Raw genomic sequence first — 17,971 nt, forward strand, 5'->3', positions numbered from 1 at the left:
CCCTCCAACAAGGGAATCGCTGCAGGGAGCAGTTGGTGAGTGTGAGCTTTCATACGACTGCAAAGAAGATGAAAATGTGTTACAGGTTGCACCAAGTAGAAAATTGAAGTAATAAGACTCAAAATTTCATACTGTTAGAAAATAATATAGTCGTGGCATTACTATATTAAAATAATACAGAGTAAATAGGTTCCTAGATATACTCCTGCACCTAGGCTACAGTTATTTCTAGTAGCTGCCCAAACTATTAGAGAAAGAGGAATCTGCAGCTGGCAGAAGAATTTTGTCACTTCACACATGTTGTGCAGTATTTTCACTGCTGAGGATATGTACAGCTGAGCCATACGGATAAAAAGCTTCCAGATCACCTTGTATTCCCTTGTGCCCTGTGCTTTCTGTTAGCTACCTTTGCTTACTGAAATTTACCATAGGCGCCTACTTAAAGCATCTTGTTTCAGTGCAGTGGGGGCTTCAGGCAGTGGGTTGTGTTACTGACTTTGTGGCCTTATGAAACTGGCAACCGCTGCAACTTTCTGAAAGGAGCAACTGTGCAAGTTTTCTCTTGGATGTTTTTACTGACATCACAAGAATATACCTGCTAATTCAAAGAGCCTTTGTTTTGGAGGAATTACTATAAAAAGATGGGATTTAAAAAAAAAATAGATAAGGAAAAAGATGAACGTGCTGTGATGACGAAGGGTATCTTTCAGCTGACTCTCAGTAGCCAACAGCTGACATTTTAAATGCCTCCCAGCTCTACGATGCTGCAGAAGGTCTGTTGTTTCAACTTCCTAAGAACTCCAAGTATGTGTAAAATTCTGCAGATTAAATTGATCCTTATGATCTCTAAACCAATGAATAGCATGGGCTGTGGATTAATACTGTACTAAATCTCTACTTGCATGCCTCATTATTTTTGTCCTTAGTTCAGATACTTCCTGTAGCATTCATTTATAGCCACAGTTCTGTTTGATGTACTTCTCCATATGAACAGAACAGCCATGACAGTGGTACTGTGCTGAGGCCAGCGCTGGGAGGTGCAGAACATAGCAGCCATCTGGGCCTGTGGAGTTATATAAGCCAAGAACCAAAAATAAGTGAAGCCTTAACAGAAGTGCTTCAGAAGCCTCAGGTCCTCTGTTAGACTGCGATTACTTTGCACCCTCCGTGGAGTGGATTTTGTTGTCAGGACTGAGTATATTTAATTTCAGGAAGATCTGTTTTAAAGACAGGAATGGTTATGTGGGATTAAACTGGAGTATCTGTTGGTGATATTTCCTTGCTTCTTTTGCTCCTTTCAGTGTAGGACTGGAAGTCCAAGCAGCACACATCTGTGTTATTTCCTCAGCTAATTTGGTTGTTTGGGTTCATTAGCTTTTCCCTTCAGGAGTCATTAAGCACATACTTGCTTTGGGGTCAAGAGAAAATCATTCATCTGGCCTCTAGGGACTTGACCTGCGGAAAAAAGTAGTGGTAACCTTGTCTGATGCAGTAGTAGTTCCATTCCCCCTTAATGGCTGGGGACTGGGTGAAGTTCTGTAGGACCCAAGGAAAAGAAAAAGGGCCACGGCAGCACAAATAGGGGTTAAAATGAAGCAGGAAACAACTCAGGTGTTAAGAAGACTATGCTAGACTGTAATATATAAGGTGAGAAATCATTCCATTTCATTGCAACTGCTTTTTCCAGCACTAAAATAGAATGAGTGCATCATAGAGTATGTCTGTTAGGACTGTCCACTGTCTGCATAGTACTTTATGTTTCTGTTCTTGGGGAAAAAACCCTCATTATCTCATTACAAAAAATTGTTGCAGGGTAACAGTTACCTTGAAATATTTTGCTCCTTCTGCTATCAATCCATTTCAAAATGTATAGAACTGTGGAGTACTTTACATTTCACTTTGAGGAATAGTTTTAAAGTGAACATACAAGATGCAAGAACTGTTTGTGTGTGCCTGTGAATATGGGCTCAATCTTTTGAGGTTAAACTGGTCCCCCAAAAACAGATTGTTTATAGAAAGGCAAGTTTGTTGGCTGCGCTCTGTGCTTCACTGTGCGTGGACACCAGAGCTTGGTTATGAAGAAATGGAAGTATTGCCTTTGTCATTCAGCAGCTGTCTGGCTGAGAGGAAGCAGGCATAGGTAATGGGGAGTTTTCTTAGAGCCAAAAAGTTAGGAAGTTTCTGTTTATATTCTGAGATGAATGTGTTTATAACCTGGCAAACCAAGCCTCTAGCAATGCCTTCCTGAAACTTTAAAGACCCTGAATCTTTACATCCTAAACCCTGGGGTGTGCTTCACACTTCTTGTATCAAAGAAATTTTTAAAGGGGCAATTAAAAAAAATGTACAAATGTGACAATTAGGTACTTGTATTTCACATACATATGCACGTATGTTATTCTACTAGCTTTGTTCAGGGCCACAGGTAGACCTGGTACTTTTGCTTGTCCTTGTGCAGCTTGCAAAATCATTCCTAGTATATCTTTGATACTTTTGAAATGCAGTTATTTTAAAAACTTGCTTTAGTGCAGGGGCCTCCCTTCATCTGTTTTGGTTGTTCACAACCGAGTTTTAGAAATACTTGTCAACACATGAGCTATATTTGGTCTTAATTTCTCAGTCTTCACAGCACATGAACTGTCAATTTCAGTTTTGCTGTAACAGTTCACTTAAGCTCTCAGTTTAATTTACACAATGTTGCTGAAATTGCTTTTGGCCGATGTGGATTGATGCTTGTTGGCCAGCTCTACCTTTCCTATACTATACAAGGTTTCATTCTGTTTCACCTTCAAACTGGGTCCTTCTTCCTGTGGATCAGTAATATTAAGAGGAGTAACAGCTCATCTCCTTCAGTTTGGGAGATTCGCATATGAAAGGCTGAATAAATTTGGCACTTCACAGCTTGTAGAGTTGCTGAGACCTATTCCTTGCAAGGTCTTTGGCAAGAAGTATGGATATCTCCTTAAGGAACCATATTCTTTTGTAGTATGAAATGTATATGGAGGGTGCTAGAAAACCAACTGTTTTGGGTGGGGGGAGAGGCGTCTGCCCAAACTGTGTTCTCTGGAGAAGATGCATGGAAAAGAGGGGGAAAAACCCAACCTTTTCCATTATGGATTCTCTCTGGGTGATCAGCCTTAAGAGACCTGAGTGAGGGTCAGAAGAATGTGAGTCGAGTCGTGCTGCTTGATTAGCTGGAGATGTCTCACTTTGTTGACTGATGAAATAATGCTGTAGGCCCACATGCCAAGTCCTCATGACTGCTCGTTCCAACAGCTTAAGAACTGCAGACACTGGTACCCATCGTTGTAGTTTCTATGTGAGTTTGGAGTTTGGCTGATTAAAGGCAGAAGTAAACTTGACTCCTTTGTATGCACCACTGGATGAAAATTAAATCTGAACACAGTATATGTAATAAATTAATCGGTAGACTTTTCAAAGTAGGAGTTTAAAAGTCTAGAGAGGGTAGTGCTGGTATTTGGAAAATGTTGTGCCACTTAAACCTCATGCTGGAACTCCATGAATTCTTTTGTAACAAAAAAAGTGTCTGAAAGTCTGAAGTTATTGCACAAAGTACATATTCTTTACTTTGTTTATGTTATTTTCCTTGGGAACCAAATATTTTTATGAATTAGTTCAGAAGAAAAAAGACTTCAGTCCCAAACGCAGCCTGATGTGCCGCACATACCAAAAAAGTCAGTTTAAAATCACACAAGAGGGCCTTGCTCTCAGTGGCAAGAGGCAGGAAGCTTAGTGTTCTGGCTGAAGTTCCATCTCCTGTTCATACTCTTGCATCCTGATGTTGTGGTACACATGGTGTGCTTGACCCTTTCATTCTTTCTCCATCAAAATTGATCCAGGCCTCCACAGGAGTTTCAGCTAAGTCAGGTTCTTGGGAAACATGTAAAGAGCCTTATTTAAATTAGCTGATCTTCTCCTCTTTTCCTGCATCAGTTGGCTGTTTACCTTTTTATGACTGAAAGCTAACCATCTTGTCTGATTGCAGTGATAAAGACTTTGCATTTCCAGAAAAACACCAACCGACAGAGGAATTTCTTACCTTCATTTTTGGGTTGGTCACATACCCCAAAGAATCTCCTGTTGTGAGTTTCACTTTGATTGGAAGTTCAGTGGTGCCATAGTTGGTCGCAGCACTCCCTCTGAGAACAGGAGGAAGACTGCTATTGATTTTACACTGGAGAAGGCTTTAGTTAATGAATTTGTGCATTTTCCTGTGGCTGCAGGCCTGCTGCGGTTGGAGGTGCGTATTTTAGAGAGTCAGCTTCCATCACGTAGATGAGCAGATAAGAATATAGATAAGAATGATAATAATAGATAAGAATGAGTAGCAGAAGTTCAAGTAGGTCCTTGCTTTATCAAAGGGTGGAATTCTCAGAAAGCTGCACTAAAAAGCTCAGTGTGGGGAAAAAAAAAAAGCTGACAAAAACTCTGGCTTCTGCAAGATGCAAGCTGACCTTCTGAACTCTGCTTCTGGAGGGAAGTGCTGCTAGGTTGGTTAAGTAAAAACCTGCTGCAGTTGGTGTCCAGTTAAGCTTAAGAACATTGAGGGCAACTGTGTGTGGAATGGCTTCCTTTCACCAGGAGACAAGCTGTGGGACCTGTGTGAGCACAGCGTTGTGCTGAAGGCAGAGGAAAACTCTAGACTTGTTTGCAGTCTTTGGCGAAGCAAGGAGGGAAGGGTGGATTCTCACAGAAGTTCAGCAGTGCAAGTACTATAATCAGACTCTAAAGGAATTCTCATGTAAAGACAAAGGCCAAGACTTTGAAAAGATGAGCCTAAATTTAGTTGCACAGACTGTATTTATGCTTGCAGGTGGCTAGATCAAAAGTGATGAGCAACCAGTTGTTCCTGTGAGAACTTCTGGATATGCAGGCTTTTAAATTCTAGTCATTTTCTTAAATGCTTGTGTATGAGCTTAAAAGCGCAGACATGGTGAAATGCTTTCTTACTCTCGGCAGTGCAGGCTGCATTGTGGATTCAATAATTTTTTCCCCCCTCGGAGGAGGATGACTGACTTTTGTTTCTTCTGAGCCAGTGCATGAGGAGCCTTTTTTCTTTATTATTTTGAGACAAATGTATCTAAATATTTTGTGTTCTGAGGAAGGCTTGCTAATGTCATGCTGATGTAATCTCTTCCTCCTTCTTAGAATGTCTCAAGGATAGGAGAAAATAAGATAAAAGGCAAATAAATATTAAACTGAAAACAGCATCCAGCAAGCTTTGTCATCTTATTCTTTTGCTACCTTCCCTGAACATCACATGCAGGTGTGTTGGTGGGTGAGGAAAATTGTTTTATTTTGTTTATTTTAGTATCAGTGTTTTGACACTAACTTTAATCCTACTGGACCATACAGGGGAACTTAAGGAAAAAAAAGGAAAAAACAAAAAACATTCTTGAACCATAACCCCTTCAGTTCTCTTTCTGTTGCTTTCTGATATCCTGGAAATAGGTCTAGATCAATAAATGAGAAGATGCAAACTTCAGCTACTGTGATATGGGGGCAGGGAAGGGAAGAAAACTGAATGTTGTCTTGAGGACTGGATTTTCCTGTTCTGTGTGCATATAAAGATGAAGTTCAGTTAAACACTGTGATGCTGGCCCTTTTTCCTTATAATTTACTGTAAGTATGTAGAGGTTTCTCTTCCTTTTCCTCTTCTCTCACCCTGGTCCACTCATAAATTAACAAATGGTCTGTAGTTTCACTTTCTTCCTTTCACTTCGTTTATCAGCCATTCAAACCACTCAGAAACTGTTATTTGAGAAAATTCTGTTAACATTTGCTTTGCACAGTGCTGATTATAGGGGATCTTGGTGCATTTTGTAATTGTAATTACAATTACAATTTTGTAATCAATACAGCATTTAAGCACCCTCAGATGTAAATGGACATTGTGGCACAGCTGGAGTTTTGAGGCTTGGGAAAGCTCAAGAGCAGTATTCCTTGTGCAGAATTCAAACAATGTTTGCTCTGTGTGCAGTTGTGTACTGTAACTTTTGGACTCAGTAGGTCCTTATAGCTGTATTTATAGTCTCACTTAAAGCTAACAGGTTATTTATCTGGAATCTTGTGAGCATATAATCCATGGGCTGCTGCAGCAGGTATCTTTGTGGAGAAGGTGAGAAAGAGCTTATTAAAAAGGGCTCCATGTCAGCAGCTGCAGCTTGCTTCTGGACAGAAATGAGTGAACAGTGTGCTCAGAATGCTGTCAGTATGGAGCGAGCTTTCTGCTCTCTAACAGAAGTGTTACTGTGGAGATGCTGTTTCTCTTGCCTGTCTCACCAATGAGGTACTTTCTCTTCTGTGCCTGTGTGATGATTTATGCTGTTGCTGTCTTGCCATATCACAGATTCTTACTGGCACTGAAACTAGACTTCGCTTAGAACCCACGTGGTGTGACTTCAGATTATAGATGTAGTTTTGCGCTAGGCCTTTTTAGCTTTCTGTTTTTCCTACTAATAAAATTACAGGAAAAAGTGGTTATCAAGGTCAGTTTGCACAGATATACTGGGAGTGTTTTCCGGTTCCAACAAAATGAACTTCCTGCAATCTGTCAAACCTGGCTATGAGTAAGCACCATCCGTAAACCTTATTTCTTACATACAGGTTGCAGTGCATTGTTGCTGTGTGCCTGCAGTTGGAATCTCAATTACACTAATCTGCTTCAGGCAGCAGGCAAGCAACTGAGCATTCCATTTTAATTGAATGGAGTGGCAGGAAAGGGATGAATTGTGCTTGCTGCCCATGAGAGCTGTTGGGTGTAGAGAATTAAAGGAAGGCAAATCTTGCCATGTTCTTTTCCCTGCCAGCACTTAAATGTTTGGAATGCGACAAATGGCTTTCACTAAAGCTCTTTTCTGAGCAGTACATGTTAATTCTTGTTTGCCCTTATGAAATAAGCTGTGCTTGTACATGCCTTCTTAGAAGGAAGAGACAGTGAATTGATTGGTGCAACACCTGACACAGTAGAAGACTTGAAGGTAGGTCTGTTGTGGCTCCTGGCAGGTGGTCCTGTGTTCCAATGGTAATTATGCTATGGCAATTGCATTGGAAAGCTTGCCTTCTCTCCTATGAGTAACTGACACTTTTTAAAGCAACATTATTTTTGTCAGTAATGATTAGTTTTGGTTTTTTGTTTTTTGTTTTTTTTTAACCAAACAAACGTTTTTTTAATTAAACAACAAAATTGTATTGGTTGGAAGACCGTATTTTCAGCAACCAAGGAGCAGGAAAGAAAAGTGGCCTTTAGAGAAAGACTTGTGGCTTTTTTTTATTCCTTCAATCAGGCTGTTTTGCCCCCTTCTGGCCTCATGGAAAAATCAGAGCTTTGTACTGAAATGTGCTTCCTTCTCCTGCATGTTCTGATGGTCACTGCTGTGGTTTTCTCCTTGGCAACATCAGTTCACCTGCTGACCAAGAATGTATTTGTACAGCCCAAATTAAACAGCCAACTTGTTCTGATTTACTGCTTAATTTGTTTGGTTTGGTGCCATCGATGTGTTGGTGTTCAATGTAATTGGAAGGTTACTGTTCAAAGATACTTGGGTGAGGTGGTTTGCAGACTTTTAAACTGTGCATTTTTCTTAACAAGCAGAGGTCTATGAACAGACTTCAAGAACAATTGCATTTAGTCTGGTAGGCAATCTCAGCATGTCAGCTTGTAGTATCTCGTGTAATAGTTCTGAACATACTAATGCTGTCTTTCATTTTGGTTCAGTTTGGTTGAAGCTAATGAGAACAGATAGGGGGAACTAGGAAATTTCCAGTCCTCCCACTGCTGCTAATGATGCCAGCTGGGGCAGAAGGGTACATCAGCTTGTTGTCTTACAGCCAGAAACCTTCCAAGTAGTCACTGCTGGGTGTGACGGATGGCTGTTCAAACATGAGAACTTCAGTTGTGTCCTCCTTGAAACGTGTGATTGAAAACTTCTGCGTAAAGCTGAGTGACAAGATCTCCACTTTTCTTAATTAGCCATGAGAGTTATCTTTTACTTCCAGCATTAGAGGTGATTCAAATAGGTTGCTGTTGTGTTTGCAAAGTCTGGCCTTTGCTCTGACATCTCTCTGTCTTCCACACATGAAGGCGTTACAGCCATGGCTGTATTTTCTGTATGTTCCTGCTTCTCCTTTTTCCATTCTTCTCTGTGTTTCTCCAGGATATTCATCCCTTAGTATCTCAGTGTTTTGCAGTGTTCCTGGGTCCCAGAGCTCATGTTTTTTACTTACCACATTTGGGCTGCTGTTTTAAATACTCTCTCCACACCTACTTTTCTTCACCACCCAATGCGCTGCCTTTGACAACGTTTGGGCCACCATACAGAGTTGTCTTGTAGTTATTTGCTTTGTGTCACTGTGAAGCACTGATGTGTAAAGCAGAGTAAATAGTAGGCCAACTTTTTACTGGCTTTCCTGTGTTGTAGTATCTGGTGACTTATTTCTATTAGACCTACATGTTGAAACAATATTGATTTTCAAAATAGTGTTGAAAGCTCTCTTTTCCATTCTCTCTTCTCCAGACTTGGTGATGCTTACAGTCTTTGTTTTTGAGCTCTAGCTGCTGGACTTGTGTAAATCCAGTGTGCTTTTGCTTTGAAAGCTTCTTGTTTTCCTATGAATGCATTCAAGACTTCTTGAATCTTAAGGCTAAAACCTGAAAGCTGAAGGTTCAGTATGAGTTTCTTGAAATTAATCACCTTGTGCCACATGCAAGTACTATGATATGGTGAATTTCATTCCATTCCTCATTTCAGATGCTTGAGTCTGATAATGTGACTGCAAGTACTTGCAAGGAAACAATCCTGTTATCCTGTTCTTAGATTAAAATGACATTTCCTTGTGCCCTGCCTGTTGTGTGGGAAAGAGTTTAAGCTATACGCTTAATGCTGCAAAAGCAGCAGTTCTACCAGAAGCTTCTCCAAAGCTCTCTGATCTAGAGAGCAGCACCTGTATTTGGCTGGAGTTCTGGGTAGCTTGTCCTTCAAAGAAGCTACTGACCTCTTTCCTCAGATTTGGGAGAGATGTGACATTGGGTTTTGCTGACCTTCTGTTCTAGTAGCAGAAGCTAGAGTAACTGTTATTACGGATAAATTTGTAGTTATAGGGTATTTTTGTGAGCCAAAATGCCAAGGTCTTTCATGCTAACGTTCAATTTGCTGTGTAGAATTCTAGTAAATGCAAAGGTAAGCATCCCAGGATGGTTACTTTTAGATTCTGGCAACCAGATGCACTGCCTATTGGTCTCCTGTTACATGACAAAAAGCTAGCAGTAGGAATAATGGGTAGCTGTGTCACTGCAACTTGATGATACAGAGTTTGAAAAGGTCTGAACACTGCTCCATTTAGCTGTGAGGTCTCCATAAAATAGTGTCCTTTGCTTTCATTCTTGTAGCCTGATCAGATCTCTCCTCCAATTGCTTGTATGCTTATGCAATGCCTGTTGTTGCTATAGTGAAATAATGCTTTGAGATGGTGTGTGCTGTAGCCTTATTGGTCTTTGTTTGAAAATGCCAGCCCTGAAGTGTTTCAGGGACAAAAAATATATATGTATCCAGTATTCTCTATGGGAGAGGTGAATTTACCATCCTCTAGGATATTGTTACCACACAGAGCTGGTTTGTGCTATTACAAGATTGAGAACAAGTATTTTTCTTCCAGTTTCATTGGCAAATAGGAAACAATCTTAGTAATTTTGTGTCTGCACCAAAAAGGCATTGTTGAAGGGCTCTGAATAAATCAGGCCATCAGGCTGACTGTTTGCATTATCAGCCTGAATGATCCGAAGAATTAGATTACTTCTGTGACACTGAGAGAACACTGAACTCTGTGTGATACTTGCCTTGGGGACAAGTAAGGACTCTACACATAAAGGTTATCTTCTGGCCAGCCAAAATCTGACATCAGCTAGAGCCTTACCGATGGATATAGGGAAATCTTAGTTGAGTTGTTCACTTGATTAGCTTGCTATGCTTCAAAGAAGTACAGTAGAAATTAAAGCCGAAACTGGAACTCTCATGTCTAGTAAATGAGATCTGATGTTTACTCAGGTGACAATTGCTGATAGGAGGCCTTGTGTTTTTTTTCTGTGTTCCAGAGTCAGGTTTGATTCTTGTGTAGCTCACGCATGCCGTGTCCTCTGCGTATCTGTTGTTTTGGCTCAGTCTGTGCTAGGATGCCCTTGCAGTAAGATGGGTGAGTGACTTTGCAAGCTAATTTGGCTGCAGAGGTGCTGAGAGAATAGGTACAGGAGATGTACTTCACTAGCATGGAAGCAATGAATCATCAAATCAGTAGGCAACTTAGCTTTTCATTTCAGGAGGACATAATGACGCACAAAATAGCAGACAGCTTTCACTGCCACTTTTCAATATTTCAGTACTCTTAACCAAGTGCTTGTTTTATTTATTAGTGTTTCTGGAGCAATTATCATTCTGGTATGGCACAATTTAGTCCTAAACAGAGCAGGAAGCCAGGTCAGCAATTCCCTTCCTCTTCCACTCACTTGTCAATGAAATCAAGTGCAGCAGTTCTGTGTGTAAGATCTGTTATTGTCCAGTCAGAGAGGGGGAGCAGTCCAAAGCAGTTGCTAACTGTTAGTCTGTAACTGTGGTAACTGAGCTAGGTTTTCTGTGCTTTCTATTCCAGGCCAGTCAATATTGTTCTGATTTGAACATAACTGGATGAGAACTAGAGCTTGTGCTGGGAATATACAGTAAATTAATGGAAAAATATGTACATTGCTATTCTTTTCCTTAAGCTTGCTATCATCTTGTGATTTAGAAATAAATTAAAATTAAAAAACAAATTATATTGAACAATGGGTTGGTTTTTTTTTTTTTTTTTTTTTTTTGAGTGCTGTAGTATCACTCATCTGGCTCCCATAGGGATCAAAGCAAAAGCTGTAAGAAAGATCAAAGTTGCAGAAGCTGAAAGCAGCATTATTTCCAATGCCAGGTCAGGTTGGCTGAGGCTCTGTCAAGTTGTGTCTTGAAAAACTCTGAGGAAGGTGATTGCACAGCCCCTGAGCAGCCTGTTCCAGAGCTGCTGCCCTCCTGATGTGTGACCTTGCAGCATGAGAGCCAGGTTGTTTCTGATCTCTGACTTGAACCAGCCTGCTGTTTCTTGTTTTCAGGGTACCCATCTGATCAGTGCCCTTCCCTCCCTCCCTCAGGCTGCAGTGCTTGGGCTGTAGCTGTGCTAAACATTTGATTTTCATCATGTGTGTTAACTCTTGTTGACTTAGATTTTTGGAGAAGGACCATTAGGCATTTTATTTTGCAAAATGATGTGCACTAAGCACAATTATCTGCACAGTCATCTTGATACTAGCTCAAAAGGCAATAGTTTGATTAAAAGATGGTACTATTTAAAAACAGGACAGTGCATTTTAAACTACCAGTCAGATTCTTTTAAATTCAGGAGCTTCCCTTGCCTAAGTGTAAGATACAAGTAATTTTTGGCTCACCCAATTCTGTTAACTGTATACACTATTTTGAAATTCTATCTTGTATACCACTGTCCTTTTTCTCCTGCAAAGGATGTGGCAGCATGTCTTGAAACGGCTGCAAGAACTTGTAACTCTTGAATATTGGAGTATTTCCTATACCCAGGCCCCTTATTTCAGGTTGCCTCTGATAGAGCAGGTAGTTGACACCTCCTCTAAAATCTGGCCCAGGTAGGAGCTGTCAATCAGCTGTCTCTGAAGAGTCTCTGATTGCCATAAAGTAACTCTTCTGCTCACCTTTTGTCTGAGTGGTTGCTCAAGGGCACAGCACAGCGATCGAGCCAAAGGTTTGAATTTAAAAGGAGTAAAACAAACGCTGGGCAGCAGGGTTTTTGTTGCCTGCTTGTCTGTATGTGTTGCACGTGGAGAAGAAGTGCAATAAGAAGCTGCTCAAACACAGTGTAGCTGTTAGTATGGTATAAGGTGAATAAAGCACAAGTCCACCATTGCTGTAATGATGATTTGAGAGGCAGTGGAGTTGCTGTGGCTTAGCCCTGGTGCATACTGTGTAGCATTTGTTTGCGTGCTGGTTTCTTTTGCAGTCCCCTGTAACATTTATCTTATACTTAGTGCAGGTTCTTTTTCATAGGGGCTTCCATCTGACGGAGTCGATGTACTGAACACATTGGGAATCAAATTGTGCTGATGAAGGCACATAGATACAGGAATGAAAAAATTGGACTTACATAATACATTGTAATATTTTTCTTTGATGTTGCTTCAGTTCAGGGAATTGATAATCTGAAAACTTCATCAGGTTCTGTGGCCTACATTTGGATACTTAACCCTCTCATTGTTTTATTCTGCCTGAGAGCCAGTTCTTCATCATTTATTTTCCATACACAGAAATGAGAGGGTAGTGTTATACTGTAGGAGTTTCTTAGGGGTCTAATTAAATACAAGTATTTAAATACCGCTGAGTTAATGTGGTGGTGGCGGCTGTTGTGTGCATCTTTAACATGAACGCATTGGTAGAGATGGGGAAGGGAGACATTTTCTGCCTCTGTTGGTTGGAAAACTTCCTGCTTGCTTGGCAATTAAGAAAAAAAAAATGTTTTTATGTGTAGCCAAGCTGAAGGCAATTGTGTAATGATGAATTCTACATTTCTGACAATATCTGTAGTTAATACAAGTGTTGTTTTGTCTTTTCAGTACATCAACTATGGAAACCTGGAACAGCTATTAGACAGCAACCAGCATCTGCCTTGGACAGTGAGGGTGAAATTGGCATACGACATCGCTATGGGAATCAGTTATCTTCACTACAAAGGCATTTTCCATCGAGACCTTACATCCAAGGTACTGTATGTAAAATGAAGAGGACTTGAAATGGAGGTGCTATAACTCATTGTGTGGTTCTTTCTTCTTCCTGAAGAGAAGCACTGTTATATATTAAGTAGTTGTAAACATTGGAAGAAACAAATTCAAATTTAAAATCTTCCTCAAAAGCATTGCTTATACTGCTTTCATGACAACTTGTATGGGTTTAGTTGGCTGAGGTGGTTAGCTAGTTCAAGTACTAAGCCCTATGAACCAGTTGCTCCAGTATTCACACTGGACCATTGCAGCCTGTGATTGAGGGCTTTGCTGTCCTATTTAAGCTTACTTAAGACTTACAATGTGAAAGTATTCCAGAATTGTTCTTGTAAAAACTTTATAATGCCACTTCAACCAAAAGCATCCAGAAAAATGCTATCCTAGCTAAAGGGGAACTTTTTTTTTAAGACTAGAGACACATTTTACAAACAAAAATTAAGTACAGTGTGTTTCAAGCTTGAAGTGACTGCTAGTCTTTCATCTAGTTTTCTTAAATCTATCTCAGTGCATTGTTAAACAAATGAAGGATTGCATTTAGAAAAGAGAAAAAAAAAAAAACAAAACACAAAACCAAACACAAAAAAAGTGAAACACTTATTTCACATACCAGTTTAACTGAAACTGTAGAGTGCTTCTTTGGATGGCCTTTCAAATGAAGGGTGTTGAATTCAAGAACATCAAATTCATGCAAAATGCCCAGACTTGATGTCATGTCACTTTGATGTGATAGACTCCGACAGCTCCATTTAAGTCACCTTGGAGTGTGCAGGTAAGAAATGTGTAACAATAATTGAAAAGATGAAGTGGTGTTTCCTTTTGTTCCCAGTTCATGATGAATTATATGGAGCACTTTAGAGTGGGGAAGAAGAGTTGCTGCGAGGAACCAAAGTGCCAAGGAGAACTAAGGAGATTGCCTGTAATATTTATCATAAATGCATACTGTGGTGGCTAGTCATATGAAAATCCATTTCCTGAGACCTCAGTGAATGCCTTTGTTCAGGGCTTTGTGTGATTGTATATAGTTCTCTGGAGCTGCCCTAACAATTGCTTCAGTGTTATCCATTGCTGAGATGGTGCAGGTCATTGTTTGCTGGGCAGAGTGCGCGGTCTGAGTGCACCAGCAAGCACATCAGTGGCCACAGGAAGTAAGAAATCCTAAGAAATTTTCAGCTTTGGCTTTTGGCTGCTGTTGGAGGAAACAGATTTTGTGTTTTACCAGGTTTGTGCAGCTGGTGGGATAAATTGTCTTCCGTTCTTTCTACTAAACAGCGTGTGAGTGAAGTGGAAGCAGATTTGAGAGGCTTCTTCCGTGGGGGAGAGCTTGTGATTTGGATTGGCCGAGGGTAGATTGAATAGTGTCCTGTATTGAGCTTCCTTCTTCACTGAGCTTCAGTAATTGGTGTGATGACTTCCTTGTCTTTGCCCTCATGTGATTAACGATTCAGACATGTAAAGAACTCAGAACAAACACGAGTTTGAAGTGAAGAGGAAGGTATTTTTCTAAAAACGTAAGGACCTTAACTGAAATATGAACTGGATTTGCTATGTGGGAGTGTCTTTTTGATTTACATGGTGCACTTTTATCCACTGGAAATTATCTCTCCAATATGAATTTTGCTTAAATAAATATTCTCTATTAGTTGACCTGTACTTCTGCCTTTCTTCCTGTTTCTGGCAGCACTTAGAATTCCTGCAGCTCCCTGTAAGAGGTTGTGTGAATGCATGAAGTTTGTTCTGTCAGTTACAGCAGCAGAGTTGTCTTGCTCTGGCTGTAGCATTACATGTGTATAAGAACTGGATCCACAGAGGCTTAGAAAGGACAGTCCATGTTCCCTGTCAATCTAGGATTGAAAAAATAATTGTTTTTGACAATGAGTTTATGGCAGGATGATCTCTGTTCCTAATTGCTCCATGTGGACAGTAGCAGCACAGAGTTAATAGCATTGCAGAAAGCCAGAGGGAAAGAATGGTAGCAAGGAGTAGATGTAGGTCAGCGTAGTCAATGTGGCAGCCCACAGGGGATGTCATGCCTGCCATGCTGTTTGTGCCCTTCCTGTTGCCCTTTTGTCAGAGTGGGAGTCTTGTTAGGGGAGGGGGAAATACCAGCTGTCTGGGCAGCGCCATGTTGTGAGCAGTGCTGGGCTGTAGCCCTCTAGCTGATCAGGTTGATCTGCCCTGATCGACAGCAACAGCCTAGCTTGGGTCTGCCAGGAGCTGGGCAGTTGGATTGGCTGCTCCCAGCCTGCAGATGGTAGGTGTGTGGGCAGGGTGACTTGTAAGCCAAGGCAGGGTTTTGTAAGCCAATATGGTGTCCTCACTTTTCACTTGTCATGAAAAGATTGATGCGAAGATTAAGCGTGCAGCCATAGATGGGTTATGGCAGCCAGCCTCTTTGGCTTGTTCCCTGTCCGTATTGTTGCAAGCCCTGTGAATCATTTCTTATTCTGCAGAGGATTTGTGTCCTGGAATCATGAGGCTTTTCTTCGTCTTTTAGTTCTTTAGATTTCTAGATTCTGAAGACTCTGACAGTCATAGGAGATGCTGTCGGTAAAGCGAAATCATAATGTGAAACACTGGGAATATAGTGATAAGAGTCAGTGAATTGTAACAAAGCTTTACTTAATCCAACTTAGTTTCTCAGCTTTCTGTCTGCTGTTACCTGCCATTAAAATATCGTGTTTGAGAAATTATGGGGAAGAATATTCAGTCCACAAAAAGAATGCAGCGAAATCCTTGCCCCTTCAAATAAATACCTTTTCACCACACAGAGTTCTTTCAGCACCTTGTTTACACTATTTTTTTTTTCATAGACAAATCTTGCTCTCAAGCATTGTTAATTTCTTTGGAAGCTTACAGCAGTGATTGCTTGATTGTCAGAGAATTCATACCTGCAGTATCTCTGAGATAAGAGAGATGAATAAACTCAGTTATACTGAGATGAAAGGCAAGTATATTGGTCAATATTTGGTGTTTTGAGACCGTTTGGGGTATTTGGTATTTTAGACTTATGTAAGTTCAAGACAGTGTGCTTGCCTCAGGGACAGTTGGATGTATGCAATACTTATAAAATAGTCAGGTTTTGCTTCTTGCAGCAATGAAAGTGATAGATTAGCATCGGTCCCTGAAATATTTTTGTTAAACTAGATTTCATTGCAGAATCCTCCAGTGGTGCCAAGGAGGGACAGAATCCAAATCCTGGAGCAACAACACAGTGTCCTTAACCACGAGACTGAAGACCTTCATTTCTAACACAGCCTTTCTTTTTCACCTCTTCCCAACCTTTCTCTCATCCTCCTGTTTCCATTGCAAGAGTGATTGGGTTCCTGAAAACAACAGACCCAAGTGTTCTATGTACAATCCAAACTCATCTAATTGAACCTATTGTACGCACTAGAAAACAAGTATGCCAGTTGGAAAATGGGCTGTATGATCCTGTAATTAAAGGCTTTTACCTTAATTCATGTACAGAAGGGGAAGGATGAAAGTTCTCATATCTTGTCTTTCATATAACGTTGCTTTTTTTAATGCAGTTTAATTTATGTACAGCTGCCTGTGATAAAACGTACAACACAAAACCCGAACTGGAAAAACAAACAAACAGTGACATTATTAAATTATTTTACAAGGTTAGAAGTCTGAGATGCATGGCAGAGGTGTCTTTTAGTTACTTTAGTTAACAATCTTCACGCATTAGTTACTGTTTTTAGAAATATTTAGTGCTATTGTGAATTAGTATTATTAATACATGGTTCTGCTACAGAGCAGGAGTAGAGGGAGGAGCAGGAATTCTCCCTGGCAGTGAGAAGCTAACATCTAGCTGTCTGCCCTTTCTGGGGCATCATATCTACTCTGTAACTATCACTTCTTTCCTGTTAGCATACAGTATCAGCCAATATTCAGGCTCTTCATCCTTATTCACAGGTTTTTCCTTTCTTTTTCTTTTTTCTCCCAGCCCTATGGTTCAGTCTCCTTGTTCAGCTGCCTGTAGTTGCTCTCCTCTTAGTGTTCCTGCTTGAAGCTTTATCTAAGCCATCTCTCTACATTCTGGTCTTCAGTATGTTTAGCTATTTCTAAGTCTCCCACTGTTCTGCTCCAAGTGAGCTCTGTTCCTTCTCCTTACTTCTTTGCCATTTCCACCTCTCTTATGTCTTAGTAAAAGCCTTTGCTCATTATCTCCTGCTCCAAGAACCTAACTGAAGACCCTCAGTTGGTCCCTGCCAGCCTCTAGCTTGGACTTCTAGTTGGTCTTGTCACCTAATTCCCTCTTTCCCATTCCCTACACTGAACATAACCTGTTCCAGTCTACTTTTGGCATGCAGAGGTCTTGTTGAAGTTGAGAGCATGTCAAATCTGAGTCTAATACCATAGGCTAATATTTTGTTGAGAACTTCCCAAACAAATGCCTTAGCTGAAAACAAGCTCTTATAATCAATAGTAAGTTGTGAGCAGTTTGGGTAAGCTCCATGAGTGATAAAATCTGTGAAGGAATTGTAATCTCTAGGCCAGGGTATGTGTGTGGTTATTTTTGCCAAGATATGCTTTCACTTCCCAGTAAATGTGTAATAGTTTACCCTTCTCTTGCTGAGAGAGGAGTGATCTCAGTTCCTATAGGAGAGAAATGTGTGTATGCAGTTTCTGTGGACCATCTGGTGTAAGATAAATTCATTGCCTTTGGCCTTGAAAGTGACTTACCGTGACTTCCTATGTTGTATGCCATTTTCTTGCTCAAAACAAAATCCAGGCAATGAACAGGACCTTTGTCTGATGAGTCTTATACTTGCTGCTGCTGTTGTGAGGTCCCCTTTGTGCTCCAGTAAGCTGTCGCCTGGGTATTTTGCACTGCAGGAGAGGGTTTGCAGTGGAAAAATTAGCTGTTGCAGAGGATTACTTCTACAATAATACTGAACTTTTACTGGTACTTTGGGGCCCAACTGGAGACTGTCTCCAAAACATACTGGTTTTGTTTAAAAATGTGTATGGTGTTGTAAACTTCCTTTTGCACATTTAATTGTCAGTGATGTTTCTGCTAAGGGACGGCTCTTTAAAAAAAACAGGTGATACATTGAAGTGTTTTAATTCAGTAACATTCATCAGAGCTTTGGAAATGACATGTTGGTAGTATTTCCGTGTTTT

At 40.5% G+C, this 17,971-nt stretch overlaps 2 protein-coding genes across 3 annotated transcripts in view; one reads left to right on the forward strand and one right to left on the reverse strand.

Annotated features, from left to right (window-relative positions):
• Positions 1-17,971, reverse strand: part of AKR1A1 (aldo-keto reductase family 1 member A1) — a 357,612-nt gene that overhangs the window by 94,364 nt on the left and 245,277 nt on the right. The gene's annotated exons all lie outside the window — the stretch shown is intronic.
• Positions 1-17,971, forward strand: part of TESK2 (testis associated actin remodelling kinase 2) — a 66,402-nt gene that overhangs the window by 32,461 nt on the left and 15,970 nt on the right. For both annotated transcript variants that reach the window (XM_048944979.1, XM_048944980.1), the window contains one exon: positions 12,674-12,820. In XM_048944979.1, the coding sequence (XP_048800936.1) occupies positions 12,674-12,820 (147 nt within the window). The remainder of the gene's footprint in view (positions 1-12,673; positions 12,821-17,971) is intronic.

The sequence above is a fragment of the Lagopus muta genome, chromosome 5 (assembly GCF_023343835.1).
Source record: "Lagopus muta isolate bLagMut1 chromosome 5, bLagMut1 primary, whole genome shotgun sequence".
NCBI classification, from domain to species: Eukaryota; Metazoa; Chordata; class Aves; order Galliformes; family Phasianidae; genus Lagopus; species Lagopus muta.